We start from the raw sequence: 24,310 nt of genomic DNA, 5'->3' as shown, positions 1-24,310 counted from the left end.
ATTTAGAAAAAATCGAATGAGGAACGCTAGGAAAAAATAGGTACTGTTTATTAAAATGTAAACTTACTGGGGCCAGCAAAGGAGCCCTCGCCTGCCCGATCCTGGCCTGCATCCTCAGCACCCTCCTCCTGTGTCCTCTTGCCCTTGGGGGGAGCTGATGTACAACATGAAAGAAAGAAAAACCAGAAAACATGGATGAGATTTTTCAACCAAATCAAACATTTCAAAAGAACAATAACAAAATATTTTGGAAAAATAGCAAATAGATAGACACCTATTCCACGGGATCTATCTCATGTGGTATACTACGTTATTCGTATTGCCTGATTTGCGGAACGTTGACTTAGAAAGTTCCTATGTAACTCAATAAACAGACTACTAAAGAGGTTTGCCTAGGCCTGGCACTGCAGGCAGCAGTGCGCAGCACGCGAAGTGACAGACAAAGTCCATCCTGCTTGCAGATCAGTGAATACTCAAACTATCAATCCACCCGCCACCACCGCCACTATTTCTTCTTATAGCCATGTGTCTAAAGGAAGGACTGGACTTCAGTCTGTTGGGGCTGATTTAGAAGTCCCTTGCGGAAGTTGCGGCTCATTTTCCTCCATTGTTGCGTGCCTTTTGTGACGCAGCGGCAGAACAAAAGACTCGCCATGGTGTTGGTGCGGCGTATATATTAAAAAAAACCACATATGGGCATATGGGCGATGCATCACGTTGTAAAGCCCTGCGCCATCAGAGGGCGTTCCGGCGCAAGGGAGGGCGTACCTGCGCAGGAACGAATCCTAAAAGTGGCTGAGGGAAATCGACAAGATGTCAATCAGTCACTTTTAGGACAATGATGCATGACTCAAACCCTGCGCGCTTGAAGCCGACGTACGGCTTGATGCAGCATTGGGGAGATAGGGTACCCCAGAGCATTGCTGGAGCTGCGCCATCGTTGGCACGCAACTCCAGCAATGCGCTGCCTTTACGGCACAGATGCGTAAGGCTTCTGTGACGTTTTGGGCCAATGGGTGGTGGTGGCATGGCACACAATTACTGCCGCATCCCTGCTACTTTGCAGGGATGCGCCGGTAATTGAAAATATGACCCTTACTGTCTAGCATTACGCAGTTCTTATCTTTACACTACACTCATACATAATTTCTCAGGCCAATGAAATGCTTCTGAACACAACATACAAAACAAAGAAGCATAGTAGCAAGCAAGGCTACTGAGAAGGAGAGCAGTGCACCTGAAATGCATAGAAGATTTTGAAATATAATTTACCTCAATGTAATCGGCAGCATTATTGCTCTTGGTAAAGAACAAAGATTTGCAAATAACAGAGCAGGATAAAACAGAGTAGTAAATGTACTACTACTACTACTCACCAAGCCCGGGGACCTCTACGCCGAGCGCGTCCAGCAAGTCCCGCTCCCGGTCCATGACATCGGTCCAGCGGTGGGTGGCCTGGTTATATGTGCGCCGGACCCCAGAGATCTTGTACATGGCCCGGCACACCTTCTCCCACCGCTTGCGACGCTCCCGGATGCCATAGCCAGTCGCGATCTTGCCGCCTCCCAGGATCGTCTTGGGGAGGCGGCGCTGGACGTGGAAGATCAGTGCCGCCACTTCCTCCGCGCTGAAGATCTCCCTCGGGACCACTTGCTCCCCCCTTAAACGCCCGCACGGGAGCCGGGCACGGGGTGCGGGACCCTTCCCCTTCTCAGGGTGCTTCCCGGCTCCCTTTACCATGGTCTGGGCAGAAATAGAGTTAAATGATAAACAAGAAATAGAATAGTGAAGAAGAAAAGAAAAGAGTTTAAAAAAGTAGTTTAAAAGTAACTAAAAGCTGCAGAAAACACAAAAATATAGAGCTAGAAAAATAGAGGGATAGATAATAAGTAAAATTAGATCAAAAAAACTTCAAACAAGCAAAGGATGGCAGAGATTGAGAGAGGATAGAGAAAGCATGCCCAGAACCATAGCAATGAATGAGAAACAAGATGGCCGCGCCCGTTCACGACCGCGTGGGTAAGTTCGCGCGAGATTTTCCTTGCGAGTACGCACGAAATTGTACTAGCGAGCAGCACACTTTGCGAGATTACACATAGCGGCCGGAAACGGAATTACGTCACGCCAACAAGATGGCCGCGCCCGTGTACGACCGATAGGGTAACTTGGCAAACGTATAGCTAGAAGCGCCTCGCGAACACGCGCAAGATCACGCGAACATACACGTCGCAAAAAAAACACTTTTGTATTCGCACGTATTCGCGGCTTCCGAAATCGATCTCGCACGGATTCGCGCCCCAAAAAACGCGCGAAATTGCAGAAAAAAACGATTTTAGCTAAACTGAAAGCAATGAGCAGGTGCAAAAGTTCAAACTTAACATTAGTAACATTCAAGGTAGTGCTTCCTGATGGGCCCCTCCAGAGTTTGCAACTATTCTATGACCCTGCTATGACCCAAACAGCAGGCTCATAGAATAGCTACAAGTAGACCATAAAGGTCCTGTGAACATTTTTTTTCACTGCAACAAAAAGCAAATTACAGATAAGGAAGGAAGCAGGTGCCAGCCAGACTGGAACTTTCAAAATTACTGACACATTAATGAAACACAAATTAATTGATGGCAGTTGAAGAAGGGCAGGTGTGCTTGCTTTTTTCAACCACCATAATCTACAGTGATAAATAAACCTAATGGGTGGCAGTGAGGATGTACCAGAGGGTGGCATGGGTGTCCCAGAGGGTGGCAGTGGTGAAACAGAGGGTGCTGTGAACCTGTGATGATAAACCAGACGTAGAAACAACATAGTTGCGGCCGTTGCGAGCCGAAAAGTAAGTTCGCAATTGCGAACTTGTCCCAAAATCGGCGCGAACGCGCGCCAACACAAAAAACGGGAAAATCCGCAAATCCGCTAGAGTTCGCGGATCTTCGCGGATTGCGAATCCGTAAATCCGCAAGTTCGCGTACGCGAGATCCGCTAGATCCGCCCATGCTTATGCTCCACATGATCCGGTTCACTGGGCCAGGGGTTGTGGCCCTGGGCCGTGTCCGGTCGCGGACGGGTGCAGACGGGCTTGGCTTTGGCGCGGCTTCGGCGCGCGCCCGCTGCGCTCGTCCGCTGCGCTTCCTGGGCCAGGATAGCATTATGTGGAGTCAGGTGCGGGCGGGGCGGAGCACTAGAATGCTCGCTCAGCTCGTCCCCCTCACCCAAGATGGTGGGATCGGGGGTTCATGCCCTGCACTCTCCAATTTAGGTATTAAAACACAAGGGCAGTAATCATACACGCAGTCTGTATAAAAACAATAGCAGAAGTTTTTTAAAATAATTAGCAGCAGTTTTACTTCATAAACAGTCCCGGCTTTCCGCCTCAGGACAGCGCTCTTTCCTCGTTAGCAATCAGCGAGGACAAGGGTTTTTGGGGCTTTTGTAGAGTCAGGGGCGGGCGGGGCGGAGCACTAGAATGCTCGCTCAGCTCGTCCCCCTCACCCAAGATGGCGGGACCGGTGAGGTGGGATCGGGGGTTCGCGCCCTGCACTCTCCAATTTAGGTATTAAAACACAAGGGCAGTAATCATACACGCAGTCTTTATAAAAATAATAGCAGCAGTTTTTTAAAATAATTAGCAGCAGTTTTACTTCATAAACAGTCCCGGCTTTCCGCCTCAGGACAGCGCTCTTTCCTCGTTAGCAATCAGCGAGGACACGGGTTTTTGGGGCTTTTGTAGAGTCAGGGGCGGGCGGGGCGGAGCACTAGAATGCTCGCTCAGCTCGTCCCCCTCACCCAAGATGGCGGTACCGGTGAGGTGGGATCGGGGGTTCGCGCCCTGCACTCTCCAATTTAGGTATTAAAACACAAGGGCAGTAATCATACACGCAGTCTGTATAAAAACAATAGCAGCAGTTTTTTAAAATAATTAGCAGCAGTTTTACTTCATAAACAGTCCCGGCTTTCCGCCTCAGGACAACGCTCTTTCCTCGTTAGCAATCAGCGCGGACAAGGGTTTTTGGGGCTTTTGTAGAGTCAGGGGCGGGCGGGGCGGAGCACTAGAATGCTCGCTCAGCTCGTCCCCCTCACCCAAGATGGCGGGACCGGTGAGGTGGGATCGGGGGTTCGCGCCCTGCACTCTCCAATTTAGGTATTAAAACACAAGGGCAGTAATCATACACGCAGTCTGTATAAAAACAATAGCAGCAGTTTTTTTAAATAATTAGCAGCAGTTTTACTTCATAAACAGTCCCGGCTTTCCGCCTCAGGACAGCGCTCTTTCCTCGTTAGCAATCAGCGAGGACAAGGGTTTTTGGGGCTTTTGTAGAGTCAGGGGCGGGCGGGGCGGAGCACTAGAATGCTCGCTCAGCTCGTCCCCCTCACCCAAGATGGCGGGACCGGTGAGGTGGGATCGGGGGTTCGCGCCCTGCACTATCCAATTTAGGTATTAAAACACAAGGGCAGTAATCATACACGCAGTCTGTATACAAATAATAGCAGCAGTTTTTTAAAATAATTAGCAGCAGTTTTACTTCATAAACAGTCCCGGCTTTCCGCCTCAGGACAGCGCTCTTTCCTCGTTAGCAATCCTGAACTGCTTCTTACTTTCAATCAGGTTGACTCTGGTTTTCTATAGGACTTAGACAGCATCTCAATTTCAAACTGTTCGCTGCTCCTTTAACTCAAATTACCAATTTAAAAAAATGTCAGTTTGATTTCAAGGTATTTTTTTTTTTACAAAACAAGTACATTCGCATTTTTGTTAAGGGTTACCAGATAAACATAGTTGGTATTACAGAAATTACATGACTCTGTTCTGTACACGTCCAGCTGGTCCCCCCTGTATTGACTAGCTAGAAAAATTAGAAACCGGATAGCAAGAAGAGAGAAGAAAGGAGAGAAAGAGTAGAGGTAGGGTGCAAGTAGTGCTCACTCGCTATGAGCCTAGTCTGGGGTTGTATCACTGTATGGGAGCCGATCTCCTCCCGGGGGGTCCCAAGTGGACTCACGGGGGTTCGTAGGAGTCCAGGAGAATGTCTAGCGACTTCCACATCCCTCTAGTATCTGGTATCTGGTATACAGGGTGAGTTTTGCAGGGCAGTGCTTGTGCACTTGTAGAGAAGTGTGGCTCAATGGTTAGAGCAGCAGACCCTGATGCAGTAGTCTGGCCGGGACCAGGGTTCAATTCCCGCCTCGGCGGGTCTCGGGCTCAATTTCCTCGGACCTGATAATTCTCGCCTCGGTGCCTATTCTAATCAGGAGTCCCACTCTGCACCTCTGGGCAATAGCTTGCTTAATCTCTACAATGGCCCCAACAACGCTGAGGATGCCTGACTTCACCTTGGGGGTGCCCAGGAGTGGGCTCCTCACAGGGAAAGTCCAGGAAGGGTTCCTTGGCGGTATTCGTACAAGCGCCGAGATGCCTACGGTAGTCGTGCGCTATACAAGTGCGTAATCATTTCATTTCATTTCATCTGCGCCTCTGAGGTATGTCTCCCAGTTAAACCAGCATTTGTATGATGTCCTAGCAGTAGCCTTCCAGTTGGACAGGACCAATTTAACTGCTGCGGTCAATAGGAGGTCTAGAAGGTCCCTGTCCTGCCGTATTGTGTGCACGTACAACTTCTCCTGTGTAGGCAGAGTTGAAATGAGCTGTAAATTGTTTAAGATCATCATATGAATCGGGGTTTCTTTCATTGCAAGAGTAGACCTTGCTGTCCAATAACCTGTTAATCCTTGATTCTTTATCATTAATTATTGCCCAAGAAGCTGCATCAATTCATTCATTTTATTTTTAGTTTGTGAGGGGCTGGCCTTTTGACCTTTTTTGCAGTAGCCCAGCAGCTATTTCTAGTATAAATAGTGGTGCTGAGATCTTCCAATTTGAGGAGTAAAACAGTAATCTTTAACTTGTTAGTAATTTAGGGCCTGATGATGGTGGGGCCACCACGGACAGCCGTCTGTGGCGGTCTCACCGCCATTGAAATGAAGATTGGAGAGACCGACCAGCACGAATCCGATGCGCACAAGGAGCCCGCCAGAAGGAACTTCAATCCCTACAACGGTGGCGGTCCATGGACCATGGGCCTGATGATGGTGGGACCACCACAGACAGCCCGTCTGTGGCGGTCTTTCCGCCATTGAAATGAAGATTGGAGAGACCGACCAGCACGGATCCAATGGGCACAAGGAGCCTGTCAGAAGGAACTTCAATCCCTACAACGGTGGCGGTCCATTGACCATGGGCCTGATGATGGTGGGACCACCACGGACAGCCCGTCTGTCTCAGTCTCACCGTCATTGAAATGAATATTGGAGAGACCAACCAGCACGGATCCGATGGGCACAAGTAGCCCGTCAGAAGGAACTTCAATCCCTACAATGGTGGCCGTCCATGGACTTATCAGACAGGGTAACAGAATTAGACTTTACAACATGACCACAATTGCAAACGTCATAAGACAACCCCCACCCCCACCTTTCCAGCTAGTATGAAAACCTAATATATTAGAGGGAGTTGAAGAGACCCGCCTCACTCGTCCCGAATGCTACCGGTGTTTGGTATACATTGTGGATAGATTTTAAAAGTACACATAATGCATTTTTTCCCTTTTAAGCCAAACAGCCTTCTTGTTCCTGTCTCATATGTAGACAGTGCTGACACTTTAGTCTGGAGGGCTTTTCTGTACTGGCAGACACCTGAGCAACAAATCATGTATTTTTGACGTTTTCCCAACAGCCAGAACTGCCGACTTTGGAGCTGGGGAACCAGATTCGAGTCTCGGCATCGGCTGAACATCCTGTAATTCTGCGCACCTCACTTAATCTCCCCCTGCCTACCGAAACAAGCATTGACATACCCAATAGTTCTCGCCTTTGGGACCTTATAATTGTTTAGCCATACAATAGTTGATGTTGTTGCACCAAGGATACTGTGCTGCATAACTAAATACTTATTAGGTCCCAAAAGCGAGACCTATTGGCTATGCCAATGCTTGTTGGACTTGAAGTAGCCAAAAGCTGTGACGATCGGGCTTTTGTTTCCTGGTGCTTCAAGTTCATCCATGTCCAATTTATTTTAGGTTTTACCCATAAAAAAACTGGACAGGAGACTTTGGCCATCCAGACAGAATAAAGAGCTTCTTGGAGCTCTGCTAAAGGGGAGGCGGTGGTATTATTTAAATATCAGACTGCTCTTGGAAGCTAACTTATTATTATTTTTTGTACTGCAGACTGGCATGCTTACTCTGCAGGGTTTGCTGACAGCTGTTGTGGTGGTTCCTGCTAAATGTAACTAGTGATACTGCTCTGGACTATGTGTGGGTACCGCATGGGGTGAGTGTGTCCGGAAAGCTAGTCAACTTGCCCATGTGCTCCAACATTGGCACGCGGCAGGGCACGCGTGTTCCTCTGTGCGCTCAGTGACTGCCTCCCCTTTCAAGCTCTGAGATCCTTACCATTCAAGAGGACCACGAGTTACTTGCAAGTGGGAGGTTGGTCTTGATGTGGTCTCAACTGTAGAATGTAGGCATCTTTCTGCCTGGGCTTTCCCTGCATTCTGGCTCCTCAGGAGGGGTTTAGTTGGTTCAGAGAATGTGGCCTAAAGGTGGAGCTGCCTTTGTACAAGTTTTCGCCTCCTGGGCCTACCGTGTACAATTGTCCGTTCCTAGCCTTTCTTTACAGCACAAACCTAAGTAGATTCATGGACTATGCGTTCCTGTGTGTTGAGCGCCTTGGTGGTGGTTTATTTTAGTTGTAATGGTAGGCGCCTTCCTTATCTCTTGATCCACATCTACTTTGGGGGCCTTCGTGGAATTGCAGTGGGTTCAAAGGGGCAGAGTCTGGCTTGCACTGTGCCCCTAGTGGTGACTTTACCTCGTCGCTGTCAGAGGTGATAAGATGAAGGTCCCGTGCTCATATAGCCCATTGGTTCAACCTAATATACACTTGTGATGAGTTACCCTGCTCATCCAGATACACTATTGCAGGCATTTATTTGCGAGGGCGCAAAACTCAGGGGTTGCCATTGGGACTTTGCATCTTTCTGGTGCGCGTTTCTGCGTCCAGAAGATCGCTATTGGAGGTACTGCTGATACCATACAGTCTTGCAGGATACTTGTCTGTCCCTCTCTGCTCTAAAGTATGGACTGATGGAGGTAGAGAGAGGCTACCTGCCCTGTTTGCTCCAGTTTCTTCCATTTGGGCAGGGGCATCTCTGCAGTGTCTTAGCGGTCAAGTGGCTGTAGTTTTGTTCTTTTAGTGTTTTCAAGTTTGTGTGCTGGTCGTAAAGCCTGGACTGTACCCATCTCCTAAAGCTTGTGCTCGGCATCTCTTCTAGGGTGGACAAGGTGAGATGAAGGAAGGCGGTGGCCAGAACCCGCAGCCAGGACGCCAGCCCAACAACAGGCCGCGGTACCGCAGGCGAGGCCGCAGTGTTATCACCAGAAGCTCATGGCTGGTGGGGCTGAGGAAAGTAACTATTTGTACTACTCTAGCGGTAATCCCAGGGGAATCCAGCTGGTGTCGGCAGGGGGCTTATGCTGAACACCCAGAGTAGCCTATTGCTCTGTTTCTCGGTTTAACTTTGTATGAGCAGGGCCACTGGAATTATGCGGCAAGGCAGGACCAACATATCTGACTGGGTTCATTAAATTATGTAACAAGGAAATGTTAATTATGTGGCATCATGTGGCACATTTTGTGATGGTATCGATTCATTATTTTACGATTTTAACACCTTAATGTCTGGGCACAGGTTTCGCCGTATTAGTTTAATCGTACAGGAATGTTAATGAAAGTTGGAGTCGGCCTTGCCGAAGGGCCCTCCACGTTGCTGCAATTTAGTAACTGTCCATTTGAGTTGGACAATTTTCTTCTTTTTTTTTTTGTAATGCACCGATTTCTGTTACTCGTCAGATCCAGAACTATGCAAAACAAGCATTGGCATAGCCAATAGGTCTTGCCTTTGGGACCTTATAAGTGTTTAGCAATGCAACAGTTGATGTTGTTGAACCAAGGATATTGTGCTGGATAACTAAACACTTATAAAGTTCCAAAGGCGAGACCTATTGGCTACGCCAATGCTTGTTATACCTGGTATCCACTTAGAAGTGGGAAAACGCTGGAGTCTTACCCACTGGAAGGTGTCTGGAAGTTATTGCCTCCTTGCCCCAGCCCCAGTCTGTCTGCAGGCAACATAGGCTAGTGCAAAGTTCTTTGGTTTTGAGCTGCGACAATGTCTTTGAAGTGTAATTAGGGCTGTTCACTGCTCCACCTCCCCATCCTGCCTTGGATGGCCCAACCTGCCAACACCCAGACCTTCTATTGTGTTGCTGTCTGAGAGGAATACATAAAGCCAACTGCCAAAAACAGCTAGTCTAGTGACCCAGAAGAGACAACAAAATGGCAACTTTCTAAAAGTCTATGAATTCTAATGGGTAAACTCTGCATCCTGCTTAACCTGGGAGAATAGTGCTATACATCAGCAACTGGTTCTGTAGTGAAGAGAACAATTTATTTTAAGCTAGAGTATTTGACTCCTGATTAACTAGGATGTGCCAATAAATGGCATGACATATGCAGGATTCCAAAACATAAATTAAATTAATAAGCAACACCGACACATAAAAAATGATTCTCTCCACATAATAACATTCATATATTGCATAAATACAAAGTGCTACACATCACAGACAAGGGACTGGTTTTCAACAAAAATAATAATAATAAAACATAAATCAGTACCATACGAAAAATGTGGTGACATAAAAAGTAATACCACATAACAAACAATTAACAATATACAAGAAACAAAAATCACTTAATGCGGTGTCCGTTTAGAACTTTTTAGTCTGTTCAAACATATCCTAATTTCTTGGCAGTACATATGTAAGATATTGGTATGGAACACCTATTTGTATCATTGACGTTTCGACCACCTCAGATAGGTTTGTTCATAAACATCACAACAGGTCATCCTAAGGACTAGAAAACATGAATACAGCCCTGTCAAAGTACGAACATCGTGTTGCTTGAGGCTCTCATCAAAGTATGAACTGGGAAGTATCCCTCCACGTAGTGAAGAGGTGGACAAAGGATCAAGTGTATCCAAGTTCTGTAAGGGTCCTAAAAAGGAACCATTGAAGAAGAAAACGCATGAGGTCAGATTTATTGAGAGAATACATTTTTCTAAGTCTGTGGTGCTTATTAATTAAATTTGCTGTGTTTAAAAATCACTTATGTTTCACACCATTCGTTGACACGTCCTGGTTAATCAGGACCAGACTCCTCTAGCTTAAAATAAATTGTTCTCTTCCGTAAATAACCAGTAGTTGTTGCATAGCAACTTTTTTAAAGTGGCATTTCTAAAATTGTGTCTTATAATCTGACTTTACCACTACAGGGGGTTTTAAATTACAATTCTTCACACACCAAACATGACATTCCTACCCGCTCCCAAACAAACCTTATAGGTAATCCAATGTTTTCCTTTGGAAGAGGTAGGCCTCACAGTGGTAAAAAATGAATTTGTGGGGTTTTTACTACCAGGAAATGTAAAACTTTAAAGTACATCTCCAACTATTTGAATACACTGTGCTCTGCCCTATGTTCAGTTCATGATGAGTTTGGCAAGATAATACTGTACTGAGGTATTCCAATTGCATCCCATATCAACATTCCAAAAGAGTTAGCGTTAGACAGTTAGTGTAGGAGTTAGTATTAGATAGTTAGTGTAAGAGTTAGCATTAGGTAGTTAGAGTAAGTGTTAGCGTTAGATAGTTAGTGTAAGAGTTAGGGTTAGGTAGTTAGTGTAAGAGTTAGGGTAAGATAGTTAGTGTAAGAGTTAGGGTTAGACAGTTAGTGCAAGCCGTTAGATAGTTAGAGTAAGTGTTAGCGTTAGATAGTTAGTGTAAGAGTTAGGGTTAGGTAGTTAGTGTAAGAGTTAGGGTTAGATAGTTAGTATAAGATTTAGGGTTAGATAGTAAGTGTAAAAGTTAGCATTAGATAGTGTAAGAGTTAGGGTTAGCTAGTGTAAGAGTTAAGGTTAAATAGTTAGTGTAAGGATTAGCGTTAGATACATAGTGTAAGAGTTACCATTAGATAGTTAGTGTAAGAGTTTATGTTAGATATTTACTGTAAATATTCGCTGTAGATAGTTAGTGTAAGTTTGCGTTAGATAGTTAGTGTAAGAGTTAGGGTTAGATAGTTAATGTAAGAGTTAGGGTTAGATAGTTAGTGTAAGAGTTAGGGTTAGACAGTTAGTGTAAGAGTTAGTATTACATACTTACGGCCACATGCATCATTGTTACATTTTCCTATTTATTAATTGCGAAAATTAAGGAATCGCAATTAAGAAATCGCAAAATGCTATGCATTAAGAAATCGCAATTTTTTTAGCGATTTCTTAATTTTCCTTAATTGCGATTCACAATTTGCGAATCACAATTAAGGAATCCCTTCCCATTGATTAAGGAATCGCAAAATGAGAATGCTATTTCATGGGTGCAGGGGGGTTCAAAGGACCCGCCCTGCACCCCTAAAATTAAACTTTAAGAACATTTTTCACACACACATGCCCTAAGGGCATGTGTGTGTGTGTAAAATGAAACTTTCAAAAATGCACTTTTGTGCATTTTTGAAACTTTTCACAAATTACCATGAAGTTCAACTTCATGGTAACTTACCTCTTCCTATTTGCGAATTCGCCCAAAAAAAATGTTAATGCATTGCATTTAAGAAATCACAAATTGCGATTTCTTAAATGCAATCGCAATTTAAGAAATCGCAATATTAATTGCGATTCCTTAAATTGCGAAAACATGAAAAAAAATAATGCATCCCAAAAAAGGAAATTGCATTCGCAAACGGCCGAATTTTGCGATTCGCACCGTTTGCGAATGCAAATTACCTTGATGCATGTGGGCATTAGTGTAAGAATTAGCATTAGTTACTGTAAGAGTTTGCGTTAGCGTTAGTGTAAGATTTAGGGTTAGAAAGATAGTGTAAGAGGTAGTGTTAGGTAGTGTAAGTTAGCTTTAGATAGTTAGTGTAAGAGTTAGAGTTAGATAGTGTAAGAGTTAGGGTTAGATAGTTAGTGTAAGTTAGCGTTAATCAATCAATCAGGGTTTTGTAAAGCGTGCTACTCACCCGCGAGGGTCTCAAGGCGCTGGGAGCTGGGTGCAGCTCCGGATCAGTTGAAAAGCCCGGTTTTGAGGCTCTTCCTGAAGGTGTGCAGAGTAGGGGACCGTCTGATGTTGACTGGGAGCTCGTTCCAGGCCTTTTCAGCGATGTAGAAGGCTCTTCTACCTGCTTGGGTTCTGCGGATGTGTGGGGTCACTGTCAGGGCGAGGTTAGCGGAACGGAGCTTCCTTTTGGGTACGTGGAAGGCGACTCTTTCGTTGAGGTATTTGGTCCGATGTTGTGGAGGGATTTGTAAGCGTGGGTGAGTAGTTTAAAAAAATATATATATTTTTATTTGCAGTTTTATGAAACAAACAAAACAGGCACGTCACATACGATCACCCTCCACTTCCCTCCCACCATCCACCCTCCTCTCCCCTCCCACCTGCACACGATCTCCTCTTCATCTTGACAGGACTATACCTTGTTTGTGCACAAATCCCTAAAGTGTGGAAATAAAACCCCCCTTCCAAATCCGCCCCGTCATCAGAGTAGCCGGGTGCCTCTCCCACCTTAGTTTACAGATCCACATCCAGCCCATGGTATCGGCGCCATTTCCCCCAAACTCTGTTGAATTTCTTGGGCCTCTAGCATTGTACGTGACTCGCTCCGCCGCCATGTACAGATCATTGGCCCTTCTACAGTCATCTAGACTCGGCGGCTTTGGGGGCCCCCCATGCCTGGGCCACATCCCTCTTAGCCACCACTAATGCCAAAACTACAAATATGAGAAGTGGGTGACCCAAGTCCACGTCATTTGTTACTCCCAGCAGCACCAATTTGTGGTCCAACGGAAAATCGACTTCCAGCACTTCTCCCAGCTCCCCCAGAACCTCGGCCCAGTATGCCTGTATTATGGGACATGTCCAAACAGTATGGTAGAAGTCACATCTTAGATAGTTCGTGTCTCTAGCCCGGCCCATGCGATGTAGCCGCACCCTGTCATAGTACACCCTGTGTAGGATTTTGTGGGTGAGTAGTTTTTAGGTTATTCTCTTCTCGATGGGGAGCCAGTGGAGGTCTCGTAAGTGCTGGGTAATGTGCTTGTGTCAAGGGGTTCAGAGGACGAGTCTGGCTGTGGTGTTTTGGATGGTTTGGAGCTTGTGAAGCAGGGTTCTGTTTATTCCAGCATAGAGGGAATTGTCGAAGTTCAGTCTGCTAGTTACAATTTCATGGGTGACGGTCTTTCTGCTTTCGAGGGGAATCCACTTGAAGGTCTTGCGGAGTATGCGGAGGGAGTTGAAGCAGGTGGAGGTGACTGCATTGATCTGGTGGGGCATGGAGAGGGAGGAGACTAGGATGATGCAGAGGTTACGGGCATGGTCTGACGGAGTGGGTGGGTTTCTGAGGGTTGGAGGCCACCAGGTGTTGTCCCAGGCGGTGGAGGAGGGTCTTCTCCGAGTTCTCCGAGTTGAGCTTTAGGCAGCTGTTGTTCATCCAGGCTGCGATGTCTTTCATTCCTTCCTGGAGTCTGAGTCTGGTGTCTTAGGGGTTCTTCGTGAGGGAGAGGATTAGCTGGATATCATCAGCGTAGGATACTATGCGGAGTCCATGCTGTCTGATGATGGAGGGGAGGAGGGCCATGTAGATGTTGAAGACCTAGGGATGAGCGAGGATCCTTGTGGTACTCTGCAGTTGATCTCTGTGGGTTCAGAGAGGAAGGGTGGGAGTCTGATCCTTTGGGTTCTACTGGAGAGAAAGGAGCGGATCCAGTTGAGGGCGGTTCATTGTATACCGGCTTCGTGGAGTATGGTTGCGAGAGTGCGGTGAGAGACAGTGTCAAAGCCTGTGGAGAGGTCTAGTAGGATGAGGGCCGCAGTGTGGCCTTGGTCGAGTAGCATGCGGATGTTGCCAGTGGCGGCAAAGAGGGCAGTCTCGTGCTGTGGTTGCTGCGAAATCCGGACTGGGAGGAGTCAGGGATGGCGTTCTCTTCGATTAAGGTGGTCAGTTGGGCAGTGATGAATATCTCTGTGATTTTGGCTGTGAAGGGAAGGAGAGAGATGGGCCAGTAGTTCTTAGGTCCGTCGGGTTGGAAAGGGTTTTTTGAGGAGGGGCTTGTCCTCTGCCTGCTTCCAGATGTTGGGGAAGATGCCAGATTCGAAGGCGGCATTAAAGGTCTGGCCTAGCTCGGGTGCTATGGTGGCGGCGGCTCTGTGGTAGATATGCAATAGGTAGGGGAAGTGGGGGCTCCTGAGTAGGTGTTCTTCATGGTCATGGCGGTGTCTTCGGTGGTGGCAGGTGTTCAGGTGGTGATGGTGGGCTGGTTGTTGGTGGTGGGGTGGGGGTTGGTGTCTGGAGTGGGTTCGCTGAAGTTGTCATAGAGAGCCTTGATTTTCAGGTGGAAGTAGGAGCTGAGCTTGTTGCAGAGGTCCTGGGATGTTGCGAAGTCCATGGCTTCGCTGGAGGGTTTGGTGAATTGCTGTATGATGTTGAAGAGTTCTTTTGCGTTACTGGTGTTGGTGTTGATTTTGTTCTTGATGAAGGTCTGCTTGGTGGCTCTTATGCGCTGGTGGTATTCAGCCATGGCATTCCTGTAGGTGTTCTGATCTTGGTGGTTTTCCTGTTCCTCCATAGGTTCTCAAGGCGTCTGCAGGAGCGCCTGGCTTTTTGGAGGTGGAAGGTGACCCAGGCGGCCTTCAGGGGGCGTTGTTTGACAGGGTGGCGGAGGGGTGTGAGCTTGTCTGCGCATCTGGAGATCCAGCTGTGTAGTTCTTTGGCTGCGGAGTTGGCATCGGTTGTGGCAGAGGGGGGTCATGGAGGAGGGTGTGCTGGGGTGTTCCTCTGTGATCTTACTTCAGTTCCTTCATGGCAGGCACGGGGCGGGTTTGGGTGCGGTGGTTTAAGTGTACACAGTGGTGGTCTGCCCGGAGGGGCTGTGTGGCGTGGCTGAAGTTGATGTTTGTCCCTGCTGCGAAGATGGGGTCGAGGATGTGTCCATCTCTGTGGGTGGGGGTGGTGACGAGCTGTTTCAGTCTGAGGTTGGCAAGGTTGTCAAGGAGGGTGGTGGAATCAAGGTCGCTGTGGTTGTCGAGGTGGAAGTTCCGGATGTCCGATGAGCATGTAGTCCGTGTAGGTCATGGCGTGTGGTGCAACAAGGTGGGCAAAGGTGGTGGCGGAGGAGGCACGAGGCCTGGGCGGTCTCTAGACGAGCGTCCCGCACAGTGTGGTTCTGGGGGTGGTCTGGAAGTGGAGGTGCTCTGTGTTGGAGAGGGGGGCGCTTGTGCTGGAGATGAAGAGTCAGAGGGAGCTCTTGTGCTCGATGACGAGTCCTCCTCCTGGGCGGTGGGGGAGGTCCATACTCTGGATCTTGTATCCGTTGGGGATGGCAGTGGCAATGTCAGGAGCAGAGGAGACATTGGTCAATGTTACAGTGAAGAAGGCGATATCTGGCGAGAGGGTGTTGAGCAGGTCCAGTTCTCTATGACGAGTCTGTGTATGGACTGCAGTTAGTGTAAGAGTTAGGGTTAGAGAGTTAGTGTAAGAGTTAGGGTTAGATAGTTAGTGCAAGAGGTAGGGTTAGATAGTTAGTGTAAGTAAGCGTTATATAGTGTAAGAGTTAGGGTTATATAGTTAGTGTCAAAGTTAGTGTTTGAAATGTTCTAAAATGATAATTTGGAACCTCGGAGCAATATTCTATGTGAGGCCCGGAGGCTCAGATTATACTTCTCTACCAAAGAGCTATTCAGCATAGTGAAGGAACTCTCTAACCCCAGCGCCAACACCAACGACATCCCACCCTCACAAGATCTGTGCAACTCACTGGCCACCTTCTTCCATCGCAAGAGCACTGACATCCACGACAGCTTCAACACCTCGACCGCCCCGACCACGGCAGACCTCGCCCCCTCTACGAACACCACCTGCAACAACCGCCTGACCTCCTGGTCCTATGTCAACGACGACGAGACATGCAAGATCATGAACTCTATCCACTCAGGATCACCATCTGACCCCTGCCCACACCACGTATTCAACAAAGCCGACACAACCATTGCACCCCAACTATGGAAGATCATCAACATCTCCTTCGAGACAGCGACATTCCCAGAAAGCTGGAAACATGCATGAATCAATGCCCTCCTCAAGAAGCCCAAGGCGGACCCCAAGGACCTCAAGAACTTCCGGCCCATCTCCCTGCTCCCCTTCCCGGCGAAGGTCATCGAGAAAATCGCCAACATGCAACTAGCCCACCACCCCGAGGACAACAACATCTTAGACCCGTCCCAGTCTGGAATCAGACGTAACCACAGCACCAAAACCACACTCATCACCGTCACAGACGACATCAGGCACCAACTAGACAACGGCGAAACATCAGCCCTCATCCTCGTGGACCTATCAGCCGCCTTCGACCCGGTCTGCCACCGCACACTAAAGACACACCTCCAAGAAGTCAGAATCCAGGAAAAGGCCCTGGACTGGACCACATCCTTACTCTCCGGCAGAACACAGAGAGCCCGCCTTCTACCCTTCCGATCCGAAGCCACCACTATCATCTGCGGCGTACCCCAGGGCTCATCGAGAAGCCCAACCCTGTATAACATCGACAGTGCCACCCTCGCACAAGTAGCCCGCCAGTATGACCTGAACATCATCTCCTACACCGATGACACCCAGCTCATCCTCTCCCTCACCAATGACCCACACACCGCCAAAACAAACCTCCACGCGGGAATGAAGGCCGTCACCGAATGGATGAAGAGCAGCCGTCTGAAACTCAACTCGGACAAGACAGAGGTCCTCATCCTCGGACTAACCCCCTCTGCCTGGGACGACTCCTGGTGGCCGACCACACTGGGAATGGCACCGTCACCGTCACCCACAGACCACGCACGCAACCTAGGATTCATCCTCGACTCCTCCCTCTCCATGTCGTAGCAGGTCAACGCCATCTCCTCCTCCTGCTACAACACCCTCCACATGCTCCGCAGGATCTACAAGTGCATCCCGTCCGAAACCAGAACAGTGACCCAAGCCCTCGTCAGCAGCAGGTTAGACTACGGCAATGCACTCTACGCAGGAATCCGGCCAAACACCTCCAACGACTGCAACGCATCCAAAACGCAATCGCCCGCCTGATCCTCAAAATCCCTCGTCGCAGCCACATCACCCCCCGCCTATGAAACCTGCACTGGCTCCCCGTCGACAAAAGAATCACCTTCAAGCTCCTCACCCACGCACACAAAGCACTCTACAACTCCGGACTAGCCTACCTGAACAGCAGACTCAGCTTCTACATCCCCACCCGCCAGCTCCGCTCCGCCAGCCTCGCCCTCGCCGCCGTCCCCCCGCCTCCAACGAACAACTTCTGGTGGCAGATCCTTCTCCTTCCTCGCCGCCAAGACCTGGAACACCCTCCCATACCATCTGCGGCAGACCCAAGACCTGCTCACCTTCAGAAAGCTCCTCAAGACCTGGCTCTTCAACCAGTAGCGGCACCCCCTCCCCTCAGCGCCTTGAGACCCTCACGGGTAAGTAGTACGCTTTACAAGTATTCTGATTGATTGATCTTTTTCTTTTTTTTTTACTGAATTTTCACAGCTGCCAATCATAATGCAGTAATCTCAAAAGACAGATTTATATACTATATATTAGTAACCACAGCCTACCAATCACTGCCCTTTATTCTCCTCAAATATGGCCAGCACCATCTTGACTGCCTCTTTTTTGCTGCTCAGCAGCCAAAATAAATGCGGAAGTATTTGAGTGAGGAAGGTATTGTAGGAATGTGCCCCTTTTTGACATGGTCACCCCAACTTCATCTAGTATTTGATGCGATTTTGACTGGAAGTGCATTGGGTTCCTCCTAACCAGGTTCACATTGCCAGATCTCTTTCCCAAAACTGTTCAATTGTTTTCACAAATGGCAATGTCTTTAGCACCCTCTGTAAGTCCTTAGTAAATGGTACCCCAGGTACCTAGGGCAAGGAGGCTAAAGAGGGTACCTAAGAGCTGCAGCATATATTGTGCCACCCTAAGGGACCCCTCAGCAAAAACCTACGCACTGCCACAGCAGGCTGCAGGTCTTTGTGCAGACAAAAGTGAAAACACTACATCGCTCACCTCCCGGTCTGCCATGCCAGCATACCCTGCATTCAGTGTGGATAAGTCACCCCTACAGCAGGACTTAAAGCCCTAAGGCAGGGAGCACTATGCTACATGTGTGGACATATCTGCATGAGCAGATTATGGCACTCTGTTGGTCAGTTCCATTACTGCCTGTAAAAGCGAACAGGGAAGCGGGTTTAAGTGCATGTGCAGAACACTGGTGAAAACGAGTTCCCCAACTACATGATGGTATCAAACATCTCGTATTAATAAGCCCACGCTGATTCCAGTGGTGATTTATTAGTACATGCACCCAGAGGGCACCTTAGAAAACCTACCAACTACCAGTGTGCTACGCTGACTGGTCCTAGCCAGCCTGCCACCACAGACATGGTTCTGGGACCCAAGGGTGACAGCCTTTTTCTCTCAGGAGGTCTGACACAAAGCCCGCTCAGGCAGAGGGTGTTTACAATCCCTCCCACAGGATGACCTCTGAATTAGCATTCTAAGGCAGGGAGCTTCAAAGAGCCCACCACCTTTGGGAACTTGGCTTCGCTCACAGGAGAGGATGCTGATCCCTCTTGGCCAGGGTCTGCTCGGCGCCTGGACAAGGTGGGAACATTAATAGTCAGACAGGTGTGTTCACCTTCAGGATAGTTCCGCCCCTAAGATGGGCTACCTGAGTGAACGTGAAATCTCAGAGTCATCTTTGTGATGACAGAATTAGGAACTCTGGGACAGAGTTATGCCCACTTCCCTCAGGACTCTTTGGCTACTACCCTTCACTCCCGTAAATCTAGTATTTAGGGGAGTTCCTGGCACCATGAAATCAGATCCTGATGACCTGAAACAAGAAGACGGTTGTGAAGATTCGCAAGAAGGAACAGAAGACACGAACTGACTTGGTGCCAACCGGATTGCTGTCCTGGACAACTGTGACAAAGACCACTTGTTCTGCAGCTGCTGTGTCTGCAGAAGCCTGAAAGAAGTGCTAGCACTTCACCCACGAACCAGGATCGCCCATGGAGCAGCAGAGCTGCTTCCCTGCAGCCTGCAGGCACCCAAACAGGACTGAGAGGACTCCGGACACCAAAAACCCAACACGGCATGCACCGTTGGCAAAGAGGACCAAAGGTGTCCCTGAGTATCATAAGAGCCGAGTCCACCTGCTGATTCAGCCTGACTGGCCTCCCAGTCCAAACCCGAAGCCTTTGTTCAACCAGACCGATCCCCATAGATTAACATTGGGCACCAGATGCTGTATTGCACCACTGCACCTGGCCGCCCTAGTGCCCCTGGGGGTGACCTGTTGATGCTGCCTTGGACCTTGCCCCATACTCACCTTAAGATCACGAGACTGATCAGGTGAGTCGCTGTAAAGAACTTGTATGCAGCATTTGTTTTTCCTCCATAGGATAGCATTGACGCTTATGAAAATTGCACTGTTACCTGATTGTATTGATTCTGGTGCCTAAATATATATATATATCAAGGGTTATATATCTCCTTGAGTCGTGTGTACCATTTATTGACTCTGTGTGTATCACAGATGTCTGACACTCCTCTCTGATAAGCCTAAAGCTGCTCGACCTCACTACTCCCTAGAAGAGCACCTTGAAGATTGCTAAAGCAAACCCCGTCCACTCATTAGGAAACCCCTGGGCTCCATGCACAGTATACCTCTTTTTGGTATACTTTATAAAGAGCACAGTTATCATTCATATATCTGGTTGTGGTCCGATCTTCTTATATAAGCTTATGTACGGTGTATTTGCTTCTTGATTAATTCTTTTATTTGATTCTTAATGTAATTGAAAGAGAAGCTGCTACACTTGTCTGCCGAGCGATGTAATCGGTGGGTAATTGCCACAGCGTTTCCATCTGTGGAGCAGTAGATTTGGGTCAGACTGCACCCTCTCTGATCGGTGGAGCGCAGTCTTCTACTGCAAGCTTTGATGCACACGCCCCAGTGTGCCCACACCGCTTTACGCGAGCGATAAGCCCATGGTCAAGCTGTGATAATTAGACCCACAATACATGTTCAATACCACCTCGTACACTGATCGGGGAACACTGAGGGCCTCATTTACCAAGAATTGGCATACAGCAGCATTGCAAGTCGTTTTTGGTGCACTGCTCTGCGCCATTTGAAAGAGCAGGAATGCACCATACAGGACACAGTGCATTACTGGCCTTTCAGGCGCACATTTTCCAGCCGAGCACCAACACAGACACCCTTGCACCATGGTGCACTGGGGTCTATGTCTGCTGAAGAACGTGGCACACATGGAAAGAGGAATAAAAGAGGAGAAATGAAAACATTTCTCCTCGTTATGCCTGCTTTGGGGAGGTGTAAGGTTTTGGCATTGCCCCAGGTTTGCTTGAGTGTCTAAATCTTGGGCGGTGTCAAATAAATGGGTGTTTCGTGGGAAAACCCACAGCAACACCCATGGAACACCTCCTTGATGCAGAGTAAGCCAACGCAGCGCTTTGGGCAGCCCAGCCTTACTCCATATCCATGAAGTGTTTTGCGTCGCCTTGTAGATATGATTCAGAGGCCTGCACCACACGGGCTTTAAAAGAAAAGTGACGCTCCAGCTGGGCAGGCCTCTTGTAAATGAGGCCAGAGTTTGCACCAGCAAGATCAAAACTATTTGTCTACAGGGAGTAGCTGTCAAGTACTAGGGTACTCGGCCCCTGATGCCCTTACCACTGAGAAGGACTACAATAATTCAATTAAGGGGGGACCGCCCGGAGCGAGACCTCCCTCCATGCTTATTTTTCAGGGTATAGATTATTCCATGTCAAATAACATTTGGGTGGCGGGAAAAATGAGATATTTCTTTAACAACTGGGACATGTTGTCTCAAGACACCTGGATACTAGACAAGGTAACAGGTTTCAAGTTGGAGCTTTACAGGTCTTCAGCTGAGTGACGTTTATACAACTATTGCAGTGTTCCAGGTTAGACAAAGAAGGTAATCCCATCTAGGACCCGGATATTGTGGATGAACTGTGTGAAACTGAGAATACTCAAATATGAGGCAGTAAGATGGTGCTGGCCATACCTGAGCATAATTGACAGTGGTTTGTGGACTGTGGTTACTGACATCATGGGAAATGTAGTTTTTAAGTGTCCTGTTGATTGGTTGCTGTGAAAATTCAGTAATAGAAAAAAAAGCATTATTCCCACCAATATGTCCTTAATAAAATTTGGAATTCTTGACGTGATAGCTCAAATAAAATTTCTCTCAACACTTATATACAGATACATAAACATTAGGTCTGGGCGGTGAACTCCGCTCCGTTCGCAGACTTTGTGGAGTTTTTCAAACTCCGCAGAGCACTCGGAGTTCAGAAAAACATTTCCTTGCTTGTGCTCACCAACGTTAAATTGAAGAGCGTGAGCACGGAAAATCCAGCACTAGACCATCTCCCTGCCAAATTTCTCAACGCGGCTGCCCGGGGATGGGCACTCGCACTCATGTCGAGAAACCTCCCCTTCACGTTGAGGAAGCTGCCGCTCTAGTAGAACTTCTACTCAAGTGGCGGAAAGATGCAGCGCCCTCTTGCACTGTGCGTGGTGCTGTTCGCACTGATTTTACTGCGCGGGACAAACATCTGGCGCCAAAAAATCACTGTGTTTTAGTAAATTAATTTTGAGTGTAATATGCTAGTAACTTGTACTTTTAGAGCCTGTGTAAGCCGAATAAAGTTTAATGTCTGGCTGATATGCCGTAAATGTGTCAACGTAGCTGTAGCAATCTTGTGACCCGCTGGCTTGCTCTTGACAATAATCCAGTATCACAGCTTTAGCTGAGGCCCCCAATTCCTAGTCTCATCATTCACTTAGCCCCCAGGGCGTATCATCATTGCACACACATACATGCCACCATTGCTACTTAGTTCATTCCTAGAGATCCACACGTCACTGCAGATCCAGGGCTTGCTACCAGCCACAGCAAACTCCAGCACTTGCCCAAATAGGATAGGATAGGATATATGTTTATAGAGCGCTCGATTGCCATGGCGTCTTGGCGCTAGTGTATGTAGAAAGGAAGTATGGCCTGTGTTACTGGGGGACTATGTGGAAGTGAACAGCCATGTTTTCAAGTCCTTCCTAAAGACCTGCTGATTAGATTGAAATTTCATGGCCATAGGCATTTTGTTCCATAACTTTGATGCACAACTTGATAAAGTCCTGCCATCCCATCTTGCCCGTCTGATCTTAGCAATCTGGATAAGGCCCAAATTAGCAGATCTAAGGGCACTTGGGGGGTATAAGGTAGGAAAATGTTTTGGAGATCCTCAGCACCTCCGCCATAAAGTGCTTTGTACACCAGGCATAAGGCCTTAAATTCCACCCGCTGCTGGATGGGAAGCCAGTGCAGTGACTTAATTCCTGCCGAGGTTGATTGTCCTTTAGGAATGTTTAGAAGTAATCTTGCTGCAGTGTTCTGTAGAGACTGCAGTTTTCTCAGCTGGGTCTTATCAATGCCCAAAAAATAGCATTGCAATAGTCCAGTTTAGACAGGAAGAGCGCCACCACCACCGTCTTTTGCAATTCTTGTGAGAAAAAAGGCAAGATTTTTCTCAAGGTTTTTAGTAAAAAGAAGCAGGAGGAAGTGAGACTGTTTACCTGGGCAGAAAAATTAAACTGGTCATCGAAGATGATTCCGAGGTTCCTGACCTTGGGGACAGGACACAGGCATTCCCCGGCCTCAACCGGCCACTAGGAGTCATTCCACAGGCACCGGCCAGGGCCAAACTTGATCACCTCCGTTTTGTCAGTGTTCATTTTCAGGAAGCTATGGTTCATCCAGGTCATGATCTCAGTGAGAGAAGCATGAAACCCGGCGACTGTGGCCTCAGGCTGATTGAAGATAAAGATAACAAGCTGAGAATCATCAGCATATGAGACCAGGGCAAATCCATGCCTCCTGATAAGTCAGGCCCAAGGAGAGACGTAGATGTTAAACATTGTGGGGGATAGGGGTGGCGACATGGGCACTGGTGTCTGAGTGACCCCAGAGCAGCCTCGCACCAGGCATCTGTCTGTCCTTTGCTTCATGGTCACTGATGACTATGGGTGGATCTTGTGGGGGGCACACAACATTCACCAGGATGATTCAAGACTTCATACACTAGTGCTGTTGCTTCCATATAATAGTTTGGAGGCACGCCTTGTGCGCTCACAGATGGCACAGTGTCCAGAGTAATCGACTATTTTAAGCCAACCAATACGCTCAGTAAAGGAAAAGGTCCAAGGGACAAAGGTGTTCCCAAAGCAATTACACTATTAAACTTCAAAAGTTTTCTTCGGAAACATCAACAGTGCAAAGTGTACTTGTAACGCTTGCACTACTCTAATAAACACAGCGATGGAGCGAACTACACACTGGAACGCCTCACATCTTCGGGGCGGGTGGTGGAAGGTCTGCAGGGGGGCGTAAGTTCCTCCCCACCCTCTTCCGGGACAGACTAATCACCAAGATAGAAAACAGACACTCTGAACGTACTGATGAGTTTGAAGTATCTCCAGTCTCATCACCACATGGAACAGGCAGGCAGATTGGTTTATTAGCAAAGTTTTATTGCGTAAAATAAGACATTCTTGGCAAAGAGCTCATTGCAGCAGTGTCCTTTGTCTAGTTGTCAATCTCACCCCTCACACTAGAACAGGACACAACTGACCTCACAAAACACATCACACAATGAGATTAAATACTCCTTACAGTGTCTTTATCGGACAATCTGCTTTGTTTTGTAATGTATGTGAACGTTAGTTTTTGGGTATTTAATTCTGACCAAAATAGCGGCCAAACTCCGGCCGACTTCTACCATATAGTTTGCTTTGCCCAGGCCTTGACCCCTTCTGGTCGGAGGTGAAATCTGAGCTCATACAGACCTTGGGTTGGCAGGTTCCACACGATCCCTTACTTCTTCTCCTGGGTGTATTTGAAGATTTGAACTGCTCTAGAGCGGACAAACATTTTCAGGGAACAGCGGTCGCTGTGGCTAAATGAGATATTGCTGCAGCCTGGGCCCAGCCCAACCCCCCTACCCTGCGAAAGTCGCACCAGGGAGTGGATTGGTGAGT

The 24,310-nt window shown here is 47.9% G+C and overlaps 1 protein-coding gene across 1 annotated transcript in view; it reads right to left on the bottom strand.

Annotated features, from left to right (window-relative positions):
• Positions 1–22,942: 22,942 nt before the first annotated feature.
• LOC144759870 (uncharacterized) overlaps positions 22,943–24,310 on the bottom strand; it is a 47,567-nt gene continuing 46,199 nt past the window's right edge. The window contains exon 4 of the mRNA XM_078646505.1: positions 22,943–23,083. Within this exon, the coding sequence (XP_078502631.1) occupies positions 22,943–23,083 (141 nt within the window). The remainder of the gene's footprint in view (positions 23,084–24,310) is intronic.

This window comes from Lissotriton helveticus, chromosome 1_1 (genome assembly GCF_964261635.1).
Source record: "Lissotriton helveticus chromosome 1_1, aLisHel1.1, whole genome shotgun sequence".
Lineage (NCBI taxonomy): Eukaryota > Metazoa > Chordata > Amphibia > Caudata > Salamandridae > Lissotriton > Lissotriton helveticus.
The sequence above is the reverse complement of the archived record's forward strand: the minus strand, read 5'-3'. Positions and strand labels throughout refer to the sequence as shown.